The sequence below is a fragment of the Episyrphus balteatus genome, chromosome 1, assembly GCF_945859705.1.
Source record: "Episyrphus balteatus chromosome 1, idEpiBalt1.1, whole genome shotgun sequence".
Classification (NCBI taxonomy): Eukaryota; Metazoa; Arthropoda; class Insecta; order Diptera; family Syrphidae; genus Episyrphus; species Episyrphus balteatus.
This window is the reverse complement of record NC_079134.1, coordinates 46,272,503-46,298,770: the sequence shown is the minus strand read 5'-3', so window position 1 is coordinate 46,298,770 and position 26,268 is coordinate 46,272,503. Positions and strand designations below refer to the sequence as shown.

Here is a 26,268-nt window from a genome sequence, read left to right as displayed (position 1 = left end):
TAAATACTTAAATTTAGATAACATACAATTGTTCTTTTTCACATACAAAAAATGATTTTCTTTAAATTTGTTTGACAGATAGTCTTGGTATATTAGATCCACTCAATTTGCAATGACTTTTTGCTTGTATAAGAATTGATATTTCACAAATTCAATATACAATTTCAAAGCTTCTATAGTTTGAAGTTTTTTTTAGCAACGAATTCAAATATATTAACCATTTTTAAATCGAAGAACCCGAAAAGTACCAGCAACTTCGTGATTCTATTTTACTTTATTTAATGAAAATGTTCGTTCTTTTTGATTCTCATTATTTCAAATGACCTTTTTGTAGGTATGTTGGTACCATAGAGCTAGTTCAAGATTCGTTAAAAAAAAACCGAATTTGAGATAACAATCAGACTTGACATTACGATGATGGAGAATGCCAAAAAAGTGGGTCCCGCAATTCTGTCTTCTGTCTGTCTGTGTGTCTATCTGTATATATGAACCTCAAGCTACAGCCTAAACTAGTGAAGTTAATTTCTTCAAACTTGGTAATTGGCAGTTTTGGGAAAAATTGAAATTTTTTTTGGTACCAAAATAAAAGTAATTTTGAGTAAAATTTGTGTTTGCAATGTTATAAATCAGACTCAACTTTTGAAATAAAAATAATATTTTTTGCACCGTTATTAACATTACCTTCCATGGAACCGTTTTTTTTTGTTTCTGAATATCTCGTATATGAAAAAAAAATTATGCAAAAGCGTTTAAGTAATCGTAATATTAAAATTTTATAAAACTTTCAAAAAACACAATTTTGGATTTTTCAAAAATATTTGAATTTTTTTTTTATGAATTTTTTGAAAACGGCTAAGAGAATTATTTCGAAATTTTGTTGTCAAATGTTATTTAATTATTTTTTCAAAAATGTTAGAAAATTTGTATACCTATACAAAAAATAATTAAAACAAAAACGGCTCTGACGATTTTAAAAACTATTTTTCTAAAAATTTGTTTTTAGGCAAGAAATCAGGTGGCATACTTACTTTTTGAATAATGTTATTAAAAAACGGTGTTTCTTTAATTATAAAAACAGATTTTATGTATTTTTTTTACATTATCAAAAATGCTCTAAAACAATAAGTAAAGCTCAAAAAATATCAATATTAGGAAACCCGGCCGAAAAACTTCGATTTTGATGATATTTTTTTTATGATTTTAATTAAAAATACTTTAACCTCTATAGGTTAAAAATTGCCGATGTTGCCGTATTGTTTTATTAAATGTAACCCATTAGATTTTTATTGCTTAAGAAACAAGTAAGTTATTTGTGTTCTAGGGACAGTTAATAATTATTGCCACTCAGGAAGCGTAACAGGTTTGCGAACAACACTTCTAATTTCAAACTCGTAAGAAATGTAGTAAAAAATGTAAACTTTTTAACATGTTATATTATAATTGAAGACATCAAAAGAAGAAGGGGTTAAGGGACATTTTTGAATTTTTTTTATTTTTTCCAGCGAATAAGTGTCAAGTGACATTTAAAGTCAAATTAAATTTAGAATTTAGTTTAGAAATTAATTTTAGATCCTTTTTCTTAATCTCTCTCATTTCCATACAAAAAGTTGTAAACCAAAAACATACAACGACGATTACTCAAAGCTACAAATTTGGGACGTAAACCCTTCTTCTTCTGATTTCTTCAATTTATTTAATTTATAATAATTTATTTCAAAATAATGGCACTCTCAATTAATATAAGACTAATAACAATATTTATTTTATTCTCATTACAGATCCAACAAATAATGTTTACATTACTTTAACTGAAATAGGATCGGTGCACAAAAAAAAACAAAAAAAAAATGATAAAAGAAGTGTTTAATTCAAAACATCACACTCATCATCATCATTGAATTTATTCACCTATTAAAATCATCACAAAATACAAAATCAAAACAAAAAAAAGAACGTTCCAATCCTAGCATTCAAAATTCAATCCGGAAGTTAACATAAATTTCCATTATCAAAAAAGTTCATTATTCTTTAACAAAAAAAAGTGTCAATTTTAAAATGCGCTAGCAAAGTAAATAAAAAATAATACGCGTTTTTTCTTAAAAAATAAAATAAATACAAATTAAATTCAAATTAAATCAAAATAGAAAAAAAAAAAAAACAAAACATTCATTTGAATAATACTCGCGAACGAATATGGATGACACTCGGATAAATCTTCCACTCGTAAGCAAAGAAAATACAAATACTGCAATGATTTTGGCCGCTGGTACGGTGAGCTTTCAAGCTCAAACAAATTCAACTCCAAATCAACATAGTGCTATGGCAGCATCAGTGGCAAGAGTTCAAACTGAATTTGTTGGGAATAATTTAAAAAATGGCGCACTCAATCATGGGTAAGTTAATATTTTATTCATTCTTGTTTTTTACTTTGTGTACAAAAAACATGAAAGAAAGATGTTTTCCGTTTTACAGGATAAACGAAAATGAGAAAATAATGGTTTTTGCTTGGGAATCAATAACTGTTTTGCATAAATGGTTAATTGGGAATTATAAAGGGCAAGATTTTACTTCTTGGAGATCAGAGAAAAGAAAAAGAAAAAAAAGTACTCATACGCCATAGTGAACCCTTCAGTTTAAATTCTAACCAAAATGATAAATGAGCTTCTTCAATACCCAAATAGCTAATGGAAGCAGTTCATCTTTGAAGGACATTCTCCAAATTTTCCCTTTTCGAACCTAAATTTTCGAAATCGTTTTTCTAACAAAAAAAATTCTACCATTTTTTTCTTTAGATTAATAAATGAATCTTTGAGAGGAAGGCAGCTCCCTACAAGGTTACACATTGAAACTGATTAATGGATAATTTTCCTTTGAACTTATATTTCTTACCATTCAGTAAGCTTCATTTAGCTGAAACAGTCAATGTCTAATCAGAGATTAACTGAATAATAAACCTTCATTTCTTTTTATCTGACAATCAATACAAAAAAGTTCATTTCTGTGCAAAGTAAGAAACAAAAACAAAACTATATTCTGAAATGATAATGAATGACAGTGATTTTCACTTTCAACCGCATCCTGGATCGGAAAAAACGAGAACATTTCCTTCTTGATGGTTGAACACAAAAAAAAAAAAAACATTAATTTCCTAGTAACGATTAAATCTTTCCGTATCGTTCATCGAATATAAATTTATTATGTCCCCCCTCGTCCGGACTCAAAGAGATACAGGAAAAGAAAGCGTTTTTTTTTTTTCTTTTGCTTTGCTTTGGAAAAACTTGAACGAAGTAAAAACCATCACAAGGACAAAATATACCTACATAGGCAGCATTTCTTTTTTTTTTTGCAATATCAGTGTATTTTCTAGTAAATATAGAATTCTCGCGCAAAACATGCAATGTAAACAAAAATCAATATTTGTGTTTTTTTTTACTAACTTAATTTATGAATATTACAGGATTATAAAATGCAAAGAGCCCCAGTGTTTTTTTTTTTTGCATTTAAAATGAGCCAGAAAAAGAGAATATTAAATCGATATCCAATATTCATTTTTTGTGTATTTCCATTTTACTGGGAAAGTTAATACAATAGGTACTGATGTGCGAAATTCTATTAAAATGATATAAATTCATGGTATTGTATTAAGATCTTATCAGGATTATATTTTCGATTTTTTTTATATAAAATAAAATAACAAAAGATGACAGCATTTGATGCTGGTGGGGGAATAGGGACAAAATTGGGAAAATGGCTTCGCTGGAAAAAGTTTTGCGGAAACTGCGTTTGAAATTTTGATGACTTTTTTTTTGAATATTTATTTTTTTTTTTTAATTTAATTATAAATACTTCAACCATGTAACAGAAAGATGATGGCGAAGGCGAAAAAAAGTGGGTATTGTAGTTCTATCTGTCCGTCTAGTGTGATGGTTGTATGTATGTCTCTATCTCGAGCTGCATCCTTAAATTGTGAAGGAAATTACTTCAAATTTCGTAGTTAAGGGATTTTAGTGATTTCCTAGAGGGAAATTTTTTGTAGGACCAAAATTAACGGTACCTACTTCTCATACGATCAAAATGGAAAAGTTTGTTTAACTCAAAAATTGTCCTAAAGATTTTGATAAAAAAAAAATACATGTAGGTATTTTACGTGTTGATTAATATTTTCTTTTTACTGGCATTCTATTTTATTAAAAAAACGATTTTTAAAGCAAAATTTTTTAAAATTATTTGCTGTAAAACAAATTTTATGATATACTTTCTTCGGAGGTCAGAACGACATAAAGAGTTGTTTTTGTAATTTTAAAAACAAATTTTCTATTTTTGTTCAAGTTTTATTTAAATTTCTTATAAACTTATATTTAAATATTCTGTTAAAAAAGTTTTAATATTTTAACCAAATGTTAACACAAGAGCAAGTATGTTTAACGTAATCTTGCATTTTATTTGTTTTTTTAGTTTAATATTCATTTAACATAAGAGTTTACGTTTTTCATTCATATTGAAATTATTATATTTTTCATTACTTAAAAATAACCATCACAAAAATAGAAAGTAGGCTTTTTAAAATTTTAAAAATATCTGCAGCAAAGGCTGATTATATCAATAAGGGGATTAAATACAGCCATTTGTAAAATCAGGATTTTTTTTCTGTATAAATAAAAAAAAAATGATTAAAATTAAATCCTATCTGGGATAGCACTCCTCCACAAAGTATATAATATCTCTGCTCCCGCTATTTAAAGCCTTCTCGAAGTCTATGTACAGCAAATGAAAAATTAAAAAATAAAATTAAACAAAAAATTTTCTACATTGAAAAAAAATTCAATACAAAATGTGTGCATTTATTATTTTTTTTAAATATTGTTGATTATCTTAAAATGTTGGCTTTTTGACGATTTTACCATACATAGTTTAGCCAAATTAGTGAAAATTTTAAGAAATTCGATGAATATTAAAAAAAAAACAATAAAATTTTTTTTTCAATGCAGAACATTTTTTATTTGAAATAACATTTTTTTAATGCAAAATAGTTTTGGTTGCAATAAACATTTCTTGTTTTCAATTTTAAACGCATTTTTTTTTAATTCATATTTTGACAACCCTTCTCAAAACATTATACAAAATTGAGTCAAAAATCTCTAATTTCATTATATTCATTTGTGCGGAATTTTTCGATGAATATTTTCAACTAAATTATTTGAATTATTTTTTAAGTTTAATTTTTTTTTTTACATTTTTATGAAATTCGAAAAACTGACCGACCTTGTTAAAAAAAACTGTATGAAGTAATATTCGAAAACCTGCTCCAAATTTTTAAAATTATGTACTTTATTTCTCGTGAACTTTAGAAAATTACTTTATTAAGTTTTTCAAAAACCTACGCGTTTTTAGTTTTTGAAAATTAAAGAAAGTAATTTTAATCGATAAATGACATAAACTTTTGGCCAAGCCAATTTTTTTTGTGCACTGGATGCATCTTCCAGTTTCGCAGGACACACAGATGTGACCTAAATAAAAACTGTCTTAATTTTTTATATTTTCATAACTCACGGGCAAATCCACTCATGTGACAATGCGCTAACTTAACGTTATCAAAAACTCTTACTTAAAGAACCAAGTGGAAAAGGATTTAAAAGAAAAAGCAAATAAAAATCTATCTTATGTGACAAATCTTCTTTAGTTGACAACATAATCTTATCCTCTTTTTTGGACTTTAAACTTCTAAAATTGGCGTTTTTTTTTATTTCCAAACAATATCTAAAAATAAAACTGTAAATCTCTCTTAGTATCATCTAAGCTCCTTAGAATTGTTTTTTTTTTCACACAACCACACCTTCAATACAAAGTAAAGTTTTTTTTTTAAACAAAAGCTACACACAAGTCAGTGGTCTTTAAAAACCTTGGTAACACTATCATTTCCGTATATTTATTTTTATCTTACTATGTTACTGTTTTAGATACAATATCAACAACGACAAAATAATCCAAAAAAAAGTAAAACAGGAAAAACTATAATAAATTGAGAGGTATACAAAATTTGTTTTATATTCTGTGTGTGTCTAACAAACGGACGTGTCCTTTAAAAAAAGAAGAAGAAAAAAAAAAACTTTCATGAACGAAAAACAAACAACTTTTAGAACAAAAATACCCTGACAATGTGTCAATTAGTCCGACAATGGCATTAAATGCTCCACATCCTGTTTCCCATAATAGAACGAATGAACGACATACATCCTTCTTGATGTGTGTACATTTCAATGTCTCTGCTTCTGTTGGAGATATTTTACGTACATTATATAGATTGTGTGTAATGATTAAAACCAATCCAATGAGGTTTTACTTCCAATTCCTAGCTAAATATTTATACATAAATCCTTCAAGTTATGTGTAGACTTTCTATCGATTTTATGTACAGAAAACAAACACACATAAAATATATAAATATCAGGTGATAAATGTGTATAGGATATACCTACGTAGTAGTTTTGATGTTACAGCTAAGAAATATATTGCTCCTCTAAGCTTCAAGGACATTACGTTTTTACTTACGCAGTTGTGTTTTATGTGTAGAATGTAGATGTTTTTTTGCACACACAGTGCAGTTTAATTGATTAGACCTATGTTAACGTTTATTTTCTTGATATTCTTTTAGTCCATTTTGTTTTTATTCATTGCAGGGAAGGTAATGATTTCCGGCAATTCATCTACTTTTCTTTTTGGATCGGTTTAGCTTCTCAAAATACACTGTTCCAACTTTGCTTCCTTTGTCACTGAACCAACGGCTTTTAGTAGACTGCTAATCTATTTTTCAGAGAATATTAATCAAAACCTTACAACGAAATTTTGAAAAAAAATTTACTAACCTGTTTTCAAAATATTGATTTATCAAAGAAAAAAAAACTTGGTTATATTTGTTTAACATGCAAAAATGTGTTTTTCTAAAATTTTCGTTGAAATTGGCTTTCTCGTTTAAGACAAATTAAGAAATAAAACATTTTTTACAAATTTTTTTTTTCAAGATCAAAATTTGTGGACCTGTAAGCTCAATATTTCAAAAGTTAGAGACCGAAAACAACACAATTCAAGCCCCCGTTTTTTTAGATTTTTTTTAATTTTATATATTTCTTTTAACTTTAAAAAAGTATTCTAACTATTTCAAAAATGTGAATGTGAATGTGAAAAATGAAAATTTAAAAATAAAAAAACAAGTACAGATTGATCTTCAGTTTCTCTAAAACGTATTTAATCTTATCAGTTTCAAAAGAACAACAACCATTTATTTATTTATCCAAACCAAATTATCAACCAGTAGAAAACCATTTTTTTGTTTTAATACTTTTGGCCAAAACTGGGAAAATGAAATGTATACTAAAGGTAAAGGAAACACAAACGATAAACATGCAATGCAAATTTCATACTATGTAACTTAAAATTCGAGACCTTGGAAAATAAAAGACTTTCAAAAATTAAACAAAGCTATTATAAAATGTTCTAGACTTTCGCTTCATATAATTGATTTCTAGTGTGAAAGTGTAAAAAAAAATGGTCCTCTGGAGTTTTGGCAAATACAAAATACAAAAGTTATTATTAAAATCACTCAAATCTAAATATTACAAGAATTCATTAAAAAAAATTCATAACTTGTTTCATTGATTGTTTAAGGACCTACAAAATGAAATTTTGGTTAAAAATTATCTATCCAAAAGGGTTATCAAAATATCAATTGAAAAAAAAAAAAAATGCATTTGAAATTAAAATAAAATGCACGACTGGGTCGCACGTACTTGCTCTTGTAGTTCACAGTATCTTTATCTTAAATATCTATTGGAAATTTAAGATTTTGTAGAAAAAAAAATCAAAAAAAAAAATCAAAAGTTTAAAAATTAAATTAAAAATTTTTTTTTTTTTTCAAAAATGTTTTTAAAAATATTTTTTTATAACATTTTATACTTAATGATCTCTATAAATTTTAAATAAAATAACTAATGCTTTGATGAAATATATGAACTTAAAAAATATGTCAATTTTTGAAAAACGGCAACGCCATATTTCCGTTCTCCGCATTTTTTGAGAAAAACTAAAAACGCAGTTTTGTTGGAATCAATAAGAGTATTCCGCACACCAAATTTGATCGAAATCGTTAGAGCCGTTTTCGAGAAATTTGCAATACCTCGAAAACGTTATATGGGAGGTATGCGTTAAAATGGAGATATTAAAAAAATAAAAAAAACGGGTCTAGGGAATTACGTAAAAATCATCTCTACCAAGTTTCAAGCAAATCCATTCATCCGTTTAGGCCCTAGCTCGATGTACAGATGGACACACAGACGCACACACGCTCAGACCGACGAACGGCATGACGAAAACCACTTTTTTGATCTTCTCCATCATCGTAATGTTGGTTTTGATTAAAACCTCGATTTTTTTTTCTACACGAAACCAATACTTGCCCTATAGATACGGTGACCATATTTCTGGAAGCCAAACCCGGGACGGATAAAAAATTCGTTGGATCGTTTTGATAAAAAGGTCACGGTATCTATATATTGATTTAAAAAAAAAAATTAAAAATTTTTTTAAATGAGTTTTCATAATTCTTCCTTTTTTTGATATTAAGATTTCCTAAACGATTTTATTGCAGCGTTTTTGTTGAAATCATTTAAGTCGTTTACGAAATCAGAAATCAAGAAAATGGTTTTTTAATATTGTCTGTTAATAACTTCTAAAAAAATATTTTTTTAATCAAATTCGGGAGAGCTGTTTTTTAACATTTTTATTTAAATGGTTTTGAAATTGTAAGAACCTTAACACAATTTTTAACATGTCCTTAAAAGTTTTGAAACTTATCTGGGTTCTTTACTCTTCCATATGTTGTTCTTTATTCGAAAACATTTTTCCTGGTGTAGCAACCTGACAAACAGAAGCTGGAACTAAATAATTGACGAACATTTAAAAAAAAAACAAAAGCCTAGTTTAGAGGAAAAACGAAAATTTTCATACAAAACCAGCACAACGAAATCGTAAACGAAAATTTTGCTTTTCGTTGCACAGTACGCAGCTTAGGCAACGAAATTCTTACCTGTGCAAGAATATATGGAGAGTTTTTAATCGTTTTTTTACTTTGGAGACTTAAAAAATTTTTCGTTTTGCTTCAGCAGCGTACTAGAAAAGTTTTAATTTCCAACCACTGTTTTCTTGTTTTCCGTACAAAGTATTTAAAATATTGAATACAAAAATCAGAGAATGTGCAAATACGGGACAATCACGGGACAAATTACAAAATACGGGACACTTATACGTCCCGGGTTTCTTAAATAAAAACCCGGGACAAGCTGTAGAAATACGGGACAGTCCCGGGTAAACCGGGACGGATGGTCACCGTACCTATAGAGCAAGTAAAAAAATATTTATTGCAAATAAATAAAATTTGTTTTAAAAAAAAATTTTTGTTGCAAGTGAAAAAAATTAGCATTAAAAAAATTGTATTGAAACTGCAAAATATTTGCATTAAAAAAAATATTTTTTGCAAATAAAAAAAATTCCACTATGCAATAAATATTTTTTTTTGTAATGCAAAAATTTTGCATTTCCATAAATATTTTGTTGTTTTTAATTTGTAATGTCATTAAAAAAATGATTTTTTACTATCGTATTCTTTCTGATTTTTTTTTTTGTTTAAATAAAACCATAATAATAAAATACTTTCGAAACAATAAAAACATTTAAATTTTCAAATGCATAATATTAAGGTTGCAAAAAATTATTGATACAAATAATTTTACTTTAAAATTTAAGCCTAACCAAATGTATCGCACTGTCAAAAAGCATATTCAAATTAATTTTATGAATTTGCATTCATAGAGTCCCACCTCCTTCTTCTCCTTAATCCTGATAAAGAAATTCGCGGGAGTACATTAACACACGTGCTCAACTCATGCACTTGTTAATTTTATTTTTTTTAACGGTCAAATAATAGTTTTTTTTCATGATAAACGCTCATAAATGTGAAGTAATCTGTTTATAAAGTTGATTGTGCATGCACTTAATGTATAAACAAAATTCTATTGAAAAACCTCCATTCTAAAAAAAAAAAACAAACAAACGTTTTAATTTAAAATTTTAACTGCAGTATTAATTTCAGAGAAAATAATAAGAGTATTAATTGCTGCTTTACATTCCACGAATTAAACTAATAACATTCTATAAAATTTAAAAGCCCAAGCCGTATTTTTAAAACTTTCAATTACATAATTTAATATCTGGAAAAAAAAGTCTCCAACAGTCTTTAAAGTGCAAAAATCGCTCTATTGAACGTCTTCACCGCAAAAGGATGTTTAGGTGGTGGAGTTTCACGCACTAACTATTACGTTTATGGATACTACTACATTCAACAATATTAATAATAATTTATTCAATCAAAACAACCCTTATTCATTTCCAATTATAACCTTCAAAATTGTTATTGCCTTTTCCATAAAAATCATTGTATTATGCTATTTCCGTCGAAATCCCATCGAAATCTTAATCTAAACTCATATAAAAGTATACAAAACTATATAGCCTCTTTTCGATTATTCCGTAATGTCATTTCACACTGCTTATAAAAGTGGTTAGAAATGGACAATAACTAAACGCCACAACGTCTCTCTCACATTTCATTGCCTTCACTATCTAAAGCTATCAATATCACTGCTTCGTTCATATTATAGAATTGCCAGTGTCAGTGAAATTTCACCTTCTAGCGATTAAAAAAAAAAAAATTATAACCACACCTGAGAGACTGACTATGTATCTAAATGGTTTTATATTGAAATGGTGTTGTTTTTGTCTTTTTCTATATATTTTGTTTCTGTTTTCTTTTCATTGACCTTTAAGTGAATATCCACTTAGAAAAAGAGATCCTTTTCCTCTCTTCTTGCTGTTCAACCCCTTTTAGCATACTCTCACTATACTCGGAAAGCCAATACAATCCAATACGAACTGAAAAAACTATAAATAGAAAATGTCTTTCTCATTTCGTCACTTATAAACCTCTGATGACCTACGCGAAGTACAGTGGGACAGATTTAGTTTTAAAATGAAAAAAAAATATTTAGGAGTAAGGATCAGTACCCTCTTTTCGAAAATTTGTTCGAAATAAACGAATAAAATCGAAAATTACAAAAATAAAAAAAAAAGATTTTGCAACAAAACAATGAATATTGGCCCACTGTTTATTGAAAAAATGATAGGTGTAAAAGATAGATATAAAAATATACCCATCTTAGAGTGTCGTCATTTAGTTCTCTTGGGGTTTTTGTATTTTAGTTTTTTTTTGTGAAAAAAAATGCAGACAAATCGTATTAAATAACTCAACTTATTAAGATTTATAACAAATCGACCCAAAGAACACGTTCAAAAAGTGCTAGCACAAAACTATACTATTTTCGTATTATTATTATGCTGGTATATTGTATAGATAGATTGTTGCTTTAATCCATTTTTCATTCTCTTTTATTACTGTTCTATACTTATTGGTAGGTCATTCGTGGGTATTGTTGTGTGGAGGAGTGGAAATAATATGGGAAAATTGAAAAACTGATTGTCAGGGCTGAATTTCATATAGGGAAACTAGAAGGTAGATTATAATGGCTGGTCCTTTGTCAAGGACATCAAAGAATCATTGAAACAAAATACAACCTAGATATTTTAAAACTGAATGTAAGGAATGACGGGTCAAAAAAAAAGTAAAAAGGGTTGTTAGAAAAGGTTCTACGAACTCCTTTACGCGGTTGAAGTTATACTTCTTTAGTATTAAAACAGTTTAAAGATACAGTCGACTCCCTCTAAGTCGAACTTTCACGGGATTTAAAAATCGGTCGAGTTAGAGGGAAATTCGAGTTAGAGGGGATTTATTAAATATATTTTCTTCAAAATTGTTCATTAAAAATGGTGAAAAAGTTCGACTTAAAAGGAAATTCGATTTAGAGGGAGTTCGACTTAGACGAAGTCGACTGTATGTCGAAAAATTTATTTTTGATTAAATTTATTAAAGTATTATCTAAATATAAAAATCTTGTGTCACGGTGCACCGTGACACCGTGCGGTGTTTGTAGTTCAACTGCTCCTAAACGATGTTCCCATTTTAAGGATTTTTGAGAGGTGTAGGTACCTAGTTATTAAAATAAGTCGATCGGTATTGTTCACCCTCTTACTACCAACCATAATATTTGAAATAGCGATTTTTGTGTAATTTTTTTCATATAAATTATAAATATAAGCCATCTCTTATCGTTAAGAGAAGGTACAAATTAAAAACGTTTCTGTCACCACAAAATAGTACAATTTTGGTACAATAGTTGTTAGTTCATACTTTAATCAGTCTTAAATTGAAAATGATGGCTCTTTATTTAATCATAATTCCTTTTTTAGTCGCTATTACTGCCAAGATATCAATTCATGCGCTCACTTTTAACTAATACCACTTTTCTCGTTCCTAAAACGTGTACCTCTGGCCAGAAAGTCCTTTATGTAAGTCAATTTTTTGTCACAACTTTGCGGAGAAGTATATGTTGAAAATATAAATGATAGAAAAATTGATTTAAATTTTCATATATTCAAAACATCTTTATTGAAGAACAATTTTTTTTTTTTTTTTTTTTTTTTTTGAAAAATCTAATTTTTGAAAATTTTAGTTTTAGTAGCTGATTAAAAACTACTTAAATTCAACATTTTAATAGTTGTAAGGATTTTGAATTTTTTTTCTAAATGCATCTTTGTAGATGAAATCAAGTAACATTGAAAACAAATTCCAATGTACCTCGAAAATTTATTATGAATCGTATACTTTCCAAGAACGATGTATTTTTGATTAAAAATCGGCATTTTTAAGGTTCTGTAAAACAGCTTAATATAGAAATCTTATTGTTTTAAGGGAGAAAGAAAGCTTTTTTTAAATATGAAACCAAACTTATAAAAGAAGTAAGAAATTTATTTTGCCGGAAGTTAAATATTGAATTTAGGAACATTCAGTGGCTTACATACTGTAGGGATAGTTGGAGCGGAGCGGAGGGGGGCCCCCGAAACGGTAGCCAGGGTAATCAGGCAGATTCCAGAGCCCCTGCCGTTACTTAGTCCCTAGAAAAATGAAATGTATTGGGCCCCTACAAAAAATAAAATGTTTTTTTTTTCAAATGCCGAATACAAAATTTCAGTATTTCAATTTCAAAACCAATTCAAAACTGTCCAGTTCTGGCAATATTTCGGGGGATTTTCCACACAGGGGCCCCAAAAATAGATTAAGTGTGTGCAAACACACATATCTTATGACTAGCAATGGTAACAAACAATATTCTGGTTTCTTTCCTTTCCAGGAGCCCAAAAAAATTAATTAATATTTCACAACTCACATGTGCCCTATTGGTTATCTCGAAATGAATTAAACCCTCTATATACATCTGTAATGCACATAATATAAGCATTAATAGAATGATTGAGTAGATCTTCAAAAAAAACTCTGAATTCAACAAACAATTTCTTTTTAAATAATAAGAGAAAAAAATTTCAATCCACCTGAGTTACTATGATTTGCATTCTTCCCGATAACCTATACAAAAAAACAAAACAAGAATTTTCTACGAATAATTAATTTGGGCGCACAATTAAAAGCTGTGAGGTAATGTGTCTTCTCTTTGTTCAAAAAAATGAGTTCTAGAATGTTTAAAAAAAAATTAAGAAGAGTTCATTCAAATACTCTCAGTAACGTTTAGTAAATTGAAATATGTAACTATTAGTTAGTTATGGAAAATTGAATTTCCAGTAACAGCTGCTTATTTCCGAGCCAGAACCCAAATAGTGCAAGTTTCAGCGACCAGCTATAACAGCGAGTAAAATCGGGAACATTTTAACTACTTCCAACAATTTATATTTTCTAAAATGCATCTGTAAAATATAATGCATCTGTAAAAATTGTAGGTCTGAACAGTGTCTACAAATTTGATTTTAATATTTTTTTGGATATTCATCACCAAAAATAGATAATGTCAAAAAACAAATCGCATATCGTAAATTTTTGACTTTTTTGATCGATATCTCGAAAACGGTTCATGATAGGGTAAAGTCGGGGGATATGGCACCCATTTTCGTTTTTCGTTATTACTTGAGAAATAAAGAAGATATCTATTTCAAACAAAAGCAGATTTATTTTAAAACTATTTCTTAAATACAAAATAGGTACATAAGTGTAATTCAAAGATAATTTGTTGTTATTTTTTGCAAAAATAAAAAACATTAAAAAAAACATGATTGAAAAAATGGAGGGTGATATGGCACCTGATCGAGGGTGATATGGCACCCTATTTCTTCTTGATATTTTTTTGTGACACTTGTTGCATGTGTTGCTGAAAGACGTACACGAATCATAAGACCAAAAGTGAAATTATGATTACTGCCTTATTCCGCACTTTTCAGCCAATCTGAAAGCTATTTGGCAAACTTTTAGGTTCTGGTCATTTAAGAAGCCTTTTTAATGTAGTGAAGTGTGAAAAGAATCGCAAAATGCTTAGGTCCTGCTTTTATTTTTGACATTCAGCAACTCCAACGGCTACTGTGATCTGGGTTTTAGTCCAATTGGCCTAGTTTGCTGAAGTTTTTTGTAAATACAATTGTCAGTTGAAAAATAAATAGGTTAAAAATTAGATGCGGGGGAAATGGCACCGGTGCCATATATCCCGAGGTTTTTGGGTGCCATATATCCCGAGGTTTTTGGTGCCATATCCCCCATTTGACTACACTTCTGTTTTCTTCAAGTGACACGAATAATCATGTTTGCTTAGTTATTGCAATGAGCAAACACAAAAATATAACCGTTACCGTTCTTTTTGTGTTAAAATGAACCCTCTGCGTCAAATACTTTTGGAACCACACGTACAACAATTTTACACAAAAAACCTTTTCGCTCAAATTGAACTCACTTTTTTGTTTGTCTATTTTTTAAATTTAAGTGGCAATGGTTACTGCGGATCCGAATGCATCCACTGAAAGCTTACGTCAGACTGAATTCTATTTTGCTCTTTTTGCTTTGAAAAGAAGTCATTAAGTGGGAGATATTGAAAGGGTGCCATATCACCCGTGGTGCCATATCACCCGACTTTACCCTACGCAAAAAATGTGTATGCATGAATTGTAGAACATGGTAAAAGCTCCAAAAAAGCTCCTTGTAAAATTTTCGTATTTCGAAGGATAGCCGAGTTATTGCGGAAAAAGCTCATAGGAAATCTTGGTCGAAAACTTCAAGATAAGCTTTTTTAAGCATCCCCTACAACATATACAAAATTTAGCTTTCTCGGTCATTTTTCATTTCCAAATGTATACATATGTATAATGACTGCACTATCCTGTCATGCAAACACTTTTGGCATGCCTCGATCGCTGCAATAAATTTGATAAAAGTTCCTATGAAAAAGGTTAATGAAAGACCAAACTACATCTGCAAATGAAATTTATTTTCCCAATAGGCCATTCTTATTTGAAACAATCATAAATAACCCACAAGTTAAATGATACCAAAATGACATTGATTCCGGGTCTATATAATTAAGATCCAGCCATGTCGGCACTCCTCCAATCATAATAAAAGGTTTTTCCCAAAGACAAAACATAACAAAATACAAAAAAAAATCGATACTGTTATTATATCCTTTAACACAATAAAAACGAAAAGACAAAAAAAAAAAAGAATACAACTACGACTATTGCTTGCATGCATTTTCATATATGTATTTTTGATGTTGCTAGCTATTGTAGGCTCTATCTGAAAATGCCAGGATTCATGCACTCACTCAATATAGTATATAGCCATGTCCCACCATCCCACCATCAAAGACATCAACCCCAAACTGTCATAAGCCCGTTTGCCCTATTTTGACGAAGACCCTTTTGATTTGTTTAAAAGTCGTGTCGTTGTCGTCGTAATGACTACGAAACGGAAAAAGTATAGAATTCTAAAACGTTCCGGCGGACTGACTTTTCTGCCTTAGCCATATAGTTAAAGGCTGATGATGATGGTCGGTGGTGGTATAAAAGTGGGCTAGGGCTGTTGTTTTTTTTGTGCGGTTGAAACTTGGATAAACGATTTCGGTTTGTTCAGTCCTCGGTCGGTTGTAGAGCATAACTCGTTCAACTTGCAAAAAAGCGGATTTCAAAAAATATTCTCTGCCGGTTTTGTCGGCTAAGCTAGCTAACTTCTGTCCTCCTTCCCCCACACACACACACATCCTGGCAATTGAAATGTGTTTTGGTGTCGTCACAATCAATAGTAATTAAGCAGAAAAATCCGTTGTTGTTTTTTATTTTTTACGTAGGTACTCGTACATTTTGTTCGCGCAATCCCTTAAAGCTTTCTTAATCGTTAGCGTTACGTAAGTTAAATGTTAAGTGCGGTCTTACGAGTCTCTCAATATGAATGAATGCAATGCAAGTGCGATGGTCTTTTGCTCCTTAATCGGTGCTTTGTTCACGAGTGATTTGTGCTTTTCAAAGTGCACTCGCACCGAAGATGTGTTCGTTTAAAGTTGAAAAAAAAATATATCTTTGTTAGTGAAAAAATCGACATAAGAAAACAGAGAAAGACACGGGAGTGCAATGTAAATCGATACTTCGAATGTGTAGTAAAATTTCGTTGGTTTTTTTTTTTTTTTTTTTTGTCGAAAACATTTAAAAGAAAGAAGAAAAGTCTTCCTGCGGACGTGTTTTCCTTGCGTATTTTTTTTTTTTTTTTTTTGTCTTTGTTTCATTTTAATGTGCTGACCAAAAGATTTACGTCAAAATGACGAGAAAGTGTATAGCAGCCAGTTTTTACCTAATGTTTTGGAATTTCTATGGAATGCGCTTGACGTGTATTTTTGTTTTCGTTGAAAGTTACAATGACTTTTGTGAAGGAAGTCATTTTCAGGAATTTTATGACATAAATCATATAGATTTTTTTACGCTTACATTGGATTCTATTGTTGCTTTTCTAATTCTGGTCGACGACGAACAACGTTCATGGTTCACAAGGACGAAGGACGAACTTTCTATACGGAATGTGTGTGTTTGTTTTTTTTGTTTTTTTTGTTGCTGTCAATGTATGGGGTGTTTCCCAAATTGCATGCAATTTATGGACATAATTAAGCTCTGGTAGAGTCACGCGATTGAATTTGTAAAAAGTTTTTAAAACTTTTTCTTGTGCAAAAAAAAATCATATTTTTTTGCTAGGTTATTATGGTTTAATTACAGCTGACCTCAATTTTAAATTCATTTGTTTTGTCTTTGGATACAAATCAGTTCTTCAATTCAGTTGTTGGCAAAGGATTCTAAACAAATGTTGAATGTGGACTATTTTATATATGAATTTATTGATTTTTAACATTAGATTTATAGCTTAGGTACTTAGGATCAGTTTTTTTTGAAGTTACAGTTAAGTAATTGGTGTCCAACTATTTTCAATAATTTTTTAGTAATTTGGACCTGAAGCAACAAGAGATTTCTTCAGTCTACAGTTCGTAGACAAGGCTTCCGTTCCATCACCTGAATCGAATTCTCCCATCCCATAAGTCTGTATGAGCATTATCAGAAGAATTTTTATGTAAAAAAAACTAAGGCGTTCTTCTGTCTTCTGGATAGGGTAATAAACTTTAAGGACATTTTATTTTAGGCCAAAGAAGAAGAATTTGACTACAGCAATAATTTTCCGTTTTTTCCTAATCGATTGAATTTGTTCACCATTTGATATTTACGTTGATGGAGTGAAGGGAAGAGTCGGTGATAAATTGATTTTCAATTTGCGACGAAACACTACTGAAAAGATAGTTCCGACTTCCGAGTCAATGTAGAAAGTGCTTCTTTGTTGGGATTATTTTTAAGATTTGCATGGGTTTTCGGTACTGCACTCCGATGTTCGAGATGATAGTCCTGCTTAAGCAAGAAAAAAAAACTTGCGTAGCTTGATGTTCGTTTTGTAATAGAAAAACGCTTATTACTCAAATTTCTCTGCTGTCGACCAAAAAAGGTGATTTTATAGTGTGGATTTTTTAGTGGATTTTTCTTTCGAAGAATTGAAAATTTTGCATGCCTATTTTCGAGTTGAACTATAGCTGAGGTCTGCTAATCTGCTTTATGTTTATAGCTCAGTAATTTGCTTGAGTGAGGGATGCACCATTACATTAAGGTGGTGCTTATATTTTTTAGTTCTAAATAGCGAAAAAAAAATTATTCTATATCTAAGTGTCCTGGTACAATCAGCTATTCTAATGGAATACCCTATCTAAAACTACCTATTAAAATCAAAGGAACTGTTGCACACGAAAATTTCACTTAAAATCCAAAAGAGGAAGAGTGTCTGTATGAATCTAAAAAACTTAGGAAATTCATTTCGCAACATTTCCAACCGGATGGCGGCTGTCCAACTGCACGTTCCAAATAAGGACCATCCTAATATATACCTAAGGTTCCTTTCAATTGCTGCCAACCCGAAAACAGTGTTTTATAGCTTTGGCATTCACAGCACTGGTTTTTCATAACTTTGGGTTTTCATTTCTTTGACGCGCATAAATCTGGTTTCAAAACTCTTCATTATTTCTTTATTTTATAACTTCTGTGTATGATGTTTGAATCCTCGAGGACAATCTGCTGCTGAGAGAACGCACCACTGACAGTTCGCTTCATTCTTACGATAATGCAATGACACTCGCATTAGCCAGATGTTGAGTTGACTTCAAATACGATGTAAAAGAGGTTGCATCTTGCATGATAACCTTGTCGTAAACCCTTCTCGACATCAAAGGCTTCATAGTGCAGGCGCTAGAGGTAGTTGAGTATGCAAAATATGAGGACCGAGTTTCAGTTCAGAAAGGGTCAAAGATAAATAATGTGGATATTGGCGGCAGTGGCGGATTTACCAGAAGGCTGAGTAGGCTGGAGCCTAGGGCGGCAAATTTGGAGACCTATCTGTTCACCTCATAGAAGTCAAAAATTCTGTAAAAAAATGTTTCCAATGACTTTTTCTCCCATTAGTCATTGCAAATTCCATATTCTAGACTAAAACACCAGGTTTGCCGCCCCTCAACTAGTAATCGGCTTCTGCGCCTTTTGCCCATACTTTGTATGAGAAAATCCCTCCTATTACTTAAGTCATTTGTACCTATACTATTACTTAAGTCCTCTTTTATTACTTAAGTCATTTGTACCTATACTAAAATGACTTGCTGTGGGAGCTACAATTTGTCTTAAAATAGAAATTTATCTTGGCCGTCCCCTTCGCTCTTCGCCCCTCTCTCCTATGACACTGTAATTGCTTTACTTAAGCCTCAATTTTAGCGTCGAGAGCTAGTCGTTTTTTGTGTCGATTTAGTACAAACGACTTACGTAATAAAGGTGAATGTATTCACCTTTTCCCTATAGAGGAATCTCGTGATTTTAAGGGGCCAACCAAATCATTAATTTAAACGAACTTCGAACTACCCTTGGTTTTAGTGGCCAACCCGTGCTTTAAACATCACGTTCCATGATTTATTTTTTTCCCGGCTACCGAAGATTTTGCCAAAGCAATACGTGTTCAGAAGATGATTTTAGAAAAAAAAAAAAAACACAATCGTACAGCAGCGACCCATTCTTAAGGTGTAGAGTTATGTAATTTTTTCCAAAGTAATTCGGGATGTTTTCGGAGTGATCCGTTTATTTTAATGACGCGACATTGTGATTTTACCCAAGATTTTCATGATGTTAAGAGCAAACCTGTGCAGTCATTATATGATGAAAAACCAGTGCTTCACATGAAGGGCTTATATTCGACAATAATAAAACACAGTTTTTCACTGCTTAAATACAACTTAAACTCGAAAATTGCCAAAATGATATATTTTAAATTTTTAATAAGGGTATATATAGTCTAACAGTTGCTAGATTATTTGGCTGGCCATTGATATAAAATTATATATAGTTGATCAGTGAATTCTTTCAGAGATTCATCATTCAATAAAAATACTGAAGTAAACATGAGCCAAATTTTAAGTTTGTTAGCTTTATAAATTTTAATGTTTTTTCGGCTTTTAAAAGATATAATTCTGATTCTGAATTAATTCAAAAATTCTTTGTTTTACCACATTGATTTTAAAATCTTCATCCTCAAAGTTAAATAAATACAAATAATAGTTCAATGAATGCTGTTTTCTTTTATTTAACGTTAGTTAAATAAAAGTTAGTTAGTGTCCCTTTTTCTTTCAGTTTAGTTTGAATAAATTATAATTTACTAGACTAGATGGGTCTTAAAAACAAACAAACAATTAGATTATATAAAATATCAACAATAATACCAAATCAATTAAAAGAATATTCAAAATTATTTGTCACTTAACTCTCTCTTTCAAACTCTTTAACCAAAAATAGAATCAAAATGATTCTCCCCCAAAAACGAAATGAATTTGTGATGTTTTGTTTTTTTTTTTTTTTCTAGTCGCTCACTCATTGAAAGTGCAATTAAAATTTCTGTCGATTTAATAGCGTATTCGTGTTTTATTCGGAGATATTGAAAGCAATTAAAATTTTGTCATGAAATCGTCGTAGATAATAGGTTTGTTGAAATTTCGCACGATGATTAAAAATTAAAACGAAAATGGAAATTATTTCGTGATGACCTACTCTCTCTTGTGGGTTACCAAATTAAATGCGTAATTGCTCGTCCAAAAATTAACCAAATCAATTTATTAAATGATGCGAAAATATTGATTTCAATTTGTGGTAGAAAAAAGTGGTTGAGGTTAAGTAGAATCTCATCCATGAAGAATGGAATGTTCTAGGTCAAAAATTGCAGACATTTCTGCATTTGTCTTCTACAAACCATTAATGCATAACACAGCCAAAAGTGTTTTTATACCATGCAAATAATACTCCATGTGCAAACAATTTAAAGGAAGCTCATGATTTAATAGTTTTTTTTTATACCTACTCATAAGTGTCTTGTCTATACAAAACTAACAACAAAGGTTCATGTTTATTCCAAAAAAAGTTCGTGATCGTGACTTCAATTTTGATCAAAAAAACGCATTGAAACGACAAAGAAATAATATCGATAAATTGACCTTGAATTACAATGAAACTCATTAAGAACCATCAGCTGATGGGTGATTTTATGCATTTTTGATCACAACATAACCCACTAACTGAGTTCAATTGATATTCAAAGCCCAACTCTTGAAAGAAATACGTGAGTAAAAAGCTCAATAAACAAAAAAGGAAAACAAAATATTAAGTTTTTGGTAACCAAAATGTTTGAATTGAACCATTTCGTCTACTTTAACAACTTGCTTTCAGTTGAGTTCTTTAAGTGTTTGTTTTCATAATTTTGCAAATATGTAGAATAGGTAACCTTAAAAAGATCTGCAATATATGTAGGATATTCAAAAAGTTACTTTTTGCAACGAATGTATTTCCTGTTACCCCATTTCAAGGTTTCTCGAAAAATTATTTGGAATAATATTTTCAAATAAGTAATCATGACCGCATTTTAATTTCAAAGTGTTTCCTGTAGACGAATTATATGTATGATTTTGATTACCACTTATTTGGTCATTGCTACAGAAGCTTTGTACCTACTCTAAGGGCGATGAAATTGTAAATCAGTTATTTCTTACCGCACTTTTGGTGCTCTTGTGAAATTATCTTTCTGGTTATCACACCAAAATTATTATAATAGGTTCATTTTATTTGTCGTTTTTATAATTTTACTAAATATTTTTTTAATAAGCAATTAGCAGTAACATACCAAGTCGGTTTGTATTAACAGAAGAGTTGCAGGGGAATTTGCAAAGAGAATACGTTTGGTTGCAAAATAATAATACCTACTTACTGGATTCAGTATTCCAGCAAATTCGATTGCATCTCACAGATAAGCAGCTAATCGTTTAAAATAATTATCGGCTGATCAATCAGAAATGCTATCAGAGAACTACCCGATTAAGCTTCCATTGATCTTTCATTATTTAAGCAGTGATAACAAGAAAAAAAAAACGGCTTTTAAAGCTTGGAAAAAGTGCCCAAGTGGTCAAAATACAAGTAACAAGTTACGTCTATAATTGAAATAGGTACAATAACTGATAAAAAAGAAACGAAGTAAAAAAATAATAAAGAAAAGTAGGTAATACTCACGCAGTTTAAGTCAAGAATTAAAGGTAGCGTTACAACAATAATTGAATCCAGGATTTTCAGTCAGATTTCGAACCATCATAACCATGTTAGTGATTTTGTAAATAAATAGAATCAAGTCAACAAACCGTCTGTGATTGTCGATTGAAACAAACCAAAATATTTTCTTTGTTCAACAAGCATAACAGTTGTATTGTTTAATGTTTCATCTGCCACAGATTTTGCCGTCTGATTGAACATATATTACATCAATTTTTTGCATTTACGTCTTAAAGGTGGACGAGCTCATCAAGAAAATGTTACCAAACAATACTTACACCGAAAAAATTCACAGGTTATATGCAGGGGAAGTGGGAGCAAGACCGCCTATGGGGGTAAGACGGTTTTCGTACTATGTTGTATGAAAAAAAGTAGAGTTGGCAACACTTGCAATATAAAATAGGTGCACTTTGGTAAGATCGATCACGTCTGTAAGTTTTAGCAATTTCGGCTAAGACCCCGAAGAGTTACGGTAAATTTTGTGATTTTTCACCAAATTGTAATCGTTCATGTGAAAAGTCAGTTGTATTTTTGACACTGAAATAATTCAAATTTTTAACTTTTCCTTTTTTTTATAATAGAAAGTGAATATTAAAAAGTATTCTCTGCGAAAGAAAAGAGTCATAAAGATAAATTTAAAAAAAAATAATACAGAACATCAAATATGATATGACTGGGGCAAGACCGCCCATGGGTGAAATTTGAAGCTCTGGTAGCCTAAACAAAGTGAAATCAGAAGTTTACCGTTAAATCTTCCAAAGAGTTAAGCAACAGGCGCCAAACAATACTGTAATTGATGATTCTGATGAAGAGGACTTTGCAGATCGTATTTGTACCTTCTATCTGCAACTGCTTTCTTGGTCCAATCCAAAGTATTGTTGGATTAAGTGCAAAATGTGTACCAAATGGTACCAAAAACCTTGTGATGGAGTGAGAACTAATGAAAATATAGCATAATTGTGTTATTATTACAAATAGGCTGCATTTAAAACAACAGAAACGGTTTTTTTTATAGATAATAATGAGAGTTTCTGCAAAAAACATTAAACTTAATGAATAAAAACTTTATTCTATTTAAAAGATGTTTTTTATTGATTTTTAAGACAGTCCAACACTAAGTGGGCGGTCTTGCCCCCAATTCCCCTACATATAATTTGGGAAGTTCATTACCTTCCTCCAATTTTTTTACTTGCTCTATAGGTACGGTGACCATATTTCTGGAAGCGAAACCCGGGACAGATACAAAATTCGTTGGATCGTTTTGAAAATATTGATTTAAAAAAAAAATTAAATTTTTTTAAATGAGTTTTCATAATTTTTCCTTGTGTTGATATCAAGATTTTCTAAACGATTTTATGGGAGCGTTTTTGTTGAAATCATTTAAGTCGTTTACGAAATCAGAAATCAAGAAAATGGTTTTATAATAATGTCTGTTAATAACTTTTTTTTATCAAAGTTTTTTTAATCAAAATCGGGAGAGATGTTTTTTAACATTTCAATTTTATTTCAAATGATTTTGAAATTGTATGATCTTTAACACAAAATGTCCTTAACAGTTTTTCAACTTATCTGGGATCTTTACTCTTCCATATGTTGTTCTTTATTCGTTTTTACCTGGTGTAGCAACCTAACAAAGAGAAGCTGGAACTAAATAATTGACGAACATTTAAAAAAAGCTGAAGCCTAGTCTAGAAGCGAAACGAAAATGTTCATACAAAACCAGCACAACGAAATCGTAAACGAAAATTTTGCTTTTCGTTGCACAATACGCAGCTAAGGTAACGAAATTCTTACCTTTGCAAGAATATATGGAGAGTTTTCAATCGTTTGTCACTCCCATTTATTTGTCCAGGCAATTTTTCTTGCAGCAACAGTTTTTTGACTTTGGAGACTTAGAAAAATTTTCTTTTTGCTTCAGCAGCGTACTAGGCTTTATCCGAAAAATTTTAATTTCCAACCACTTTTTTATTGTTTTCCGTACAAGTTATTTAAAATATTGAATACAAAAATCAGAGAATGTGCAAATACGGGACAATCAGGGGACAAATTACAAAATACGGGACACTTATACGTCCCGAGTTGCTTAAATAAAAACCCGGGACAAGCTGTAGAAATACGGGACAGTCCCGGGTAAACCGGGACGGATGGTCACCGTATCTATAGGGCAAGTATTGGTTTTGTGTCGAAAAAAAAAATTGAGGTTTTAATCAAAACCAACATTACGATGATGGAGAATTCCGAAAAAGTGGGTCCCGCAATTCCGTCCGTGCGTCTGTGCGTCCATCTGATCTGTACACATTTCCACAGCCTTAACGGGTGGATGGCTTTTTTTCAAATTTGGTACAGATGATTTTTATGGAATTCTGAAAGTTGGTTTTTTTTTGTTTTTTTTTTTATCTCGTTTAGAACGTATACCTCCCATACGAAAAAATACGATGTTAAGAATTTCTCGAAAACGGCTCTAACGATTTTGATTAAACTTTGTATACGTTGAATTTTTATTTTTTCTGCAAAAAGTCAAATAACAAAAAAAAAATTTTCATTTAACAAAATTTTGCCCTAAATGTCGGCTCTTCCCCAATATTCATTTTTTTTTTTAAATTTAGATCCAGCTTTTTAAATCTACAAGTAGACTAACATAAAAGTGCTTTGAACTGCAAGAGCAAGTACGTGCGACCCCAGTCGTGCCTTTTATTTTTTATTGCATTCCTTGCCGCTCCATAGTTTGCAAAAAATAAGTTTGAATAGGTAGCCTTGAAATTTACTATATTTAAAAATAATAATGGGCTGTGATATGCAAAGAATTTAGGACAAATATAGGTACACAAAAGCTGGTCCAAATACTTTTTAGTAAGGGAGCCCGAGATGCTAAATTTGCAGTTACTCGAGCGCCATGGGGACCTATTTGATTGCGAAGATTAGGTTCTAAAACGAAAAAAAGTATATGGAAGTTTTCCAATTAAGCTTATAAACACGTTAAGAAAATGTAAAAAAAAAACTGCCACATTGAAATACTCGAGCGCGTCAGATATTAATAGGGTATACTCGCATTGACTTTGTGATAACCGATAAATATTAATCTGACGATAAGACAGTGGTGGGTGGCTACAAAAAGCGGTAGAAAAAATTAAAAAAAAAAAGTTATTCGAGCGTGACAGATTTTGAGAGAGTACGTTCAATGAACTCCTAATAGTGTTCAATTCAATTTGAATAACTGATGATTTGGACGTGGCCTACACTTATAAATCATTTTTGAAAATGTAAAAAAAAATTGCTAACTTAAGTTACTCGAGCGCGTCAGATTTTTCTACTGTAGGTTCAGCTCGATGTCGGAGTCACTCTAAATGATAATCTGACAATTATGTTAAGGTGTATTGCTAATCTGACAATTTAAAAAAAAATTAGACAGTTTTTGAATAAAACAATATTTTTCGTTTCTTCTGGTTATTACCTACTGGATGTAATACAAAATTTACATTATATACATATTATATACAAAGGTCAATCAATAATAATTTAATATTCATAATAACTGGATTCCTCTTCCAGGTTGGTTTCCACTTGTTCAACTTTGTCGTCATCTCGTGTTTCTGTAAGCAAAAATGGTTATAATACTTACTTGATAATCTTTCTTTCGTATGATATTATATTATTAAAAAGTAAACGTACCTAAAGTCATAACTCATAAGTTTTGCTCGTCTGGTCTTTAACGAAAGAAAAAATACCCCAAATCTAAGAACATTACGTAATGACCAGACGATCAGAGCTTCTATATTTATTAAAGATGGGGCTTTTGCTATAAAGTTAAGAATGTCACGTTATACCTCGATAAAAAAATTTGAGTGTTGGACCGGACTGGATATTCTCCGATAGTAAATTCCATATAAAACGTCTTTTGGGGCTTATTCCCTTTGACACGTTATTTTTTATCCAATTCAATGAATTCTTTAGATTTTTTTAAGTCAATCCGTATCCACATAATAAGTGTAAGTAAATAAGACAAAAAAAATTAAGATATTTCGACAAAAACGTTAAAAACTCAGCAACACGAACCAAAAAATTGTATTTTTTTTT

General features: G+C 30.3%; 1 protein-coding gene across 2 annotated transcripts in view; it reads left to right on the top strand.

The window, feature by feature from the left end:
- The window catches only part of LOC129906730 (ATP-binding cassette sub-family G member 1), a 122,591-nt gene that overhangs the window by 67,591 nt on the left and 28,732 nt on the right, over positions 1–26,268 (top strand). For both annotated transcript variants that reach the window (XM_055982738.1, XM_055982814.1), the window contains one exon: positions 1,779–2,393. In XM_055982738.1, the coding sequence (XP_055838713.1) occupies positions 2,194–2,393 (200 nt within the window). In that variant the 5' untranslated portion in view covers positions 1,779–2,193. The remainder of the gene's footprint in view (positions 1–1,778; positions 2,394–26,268) is intronic.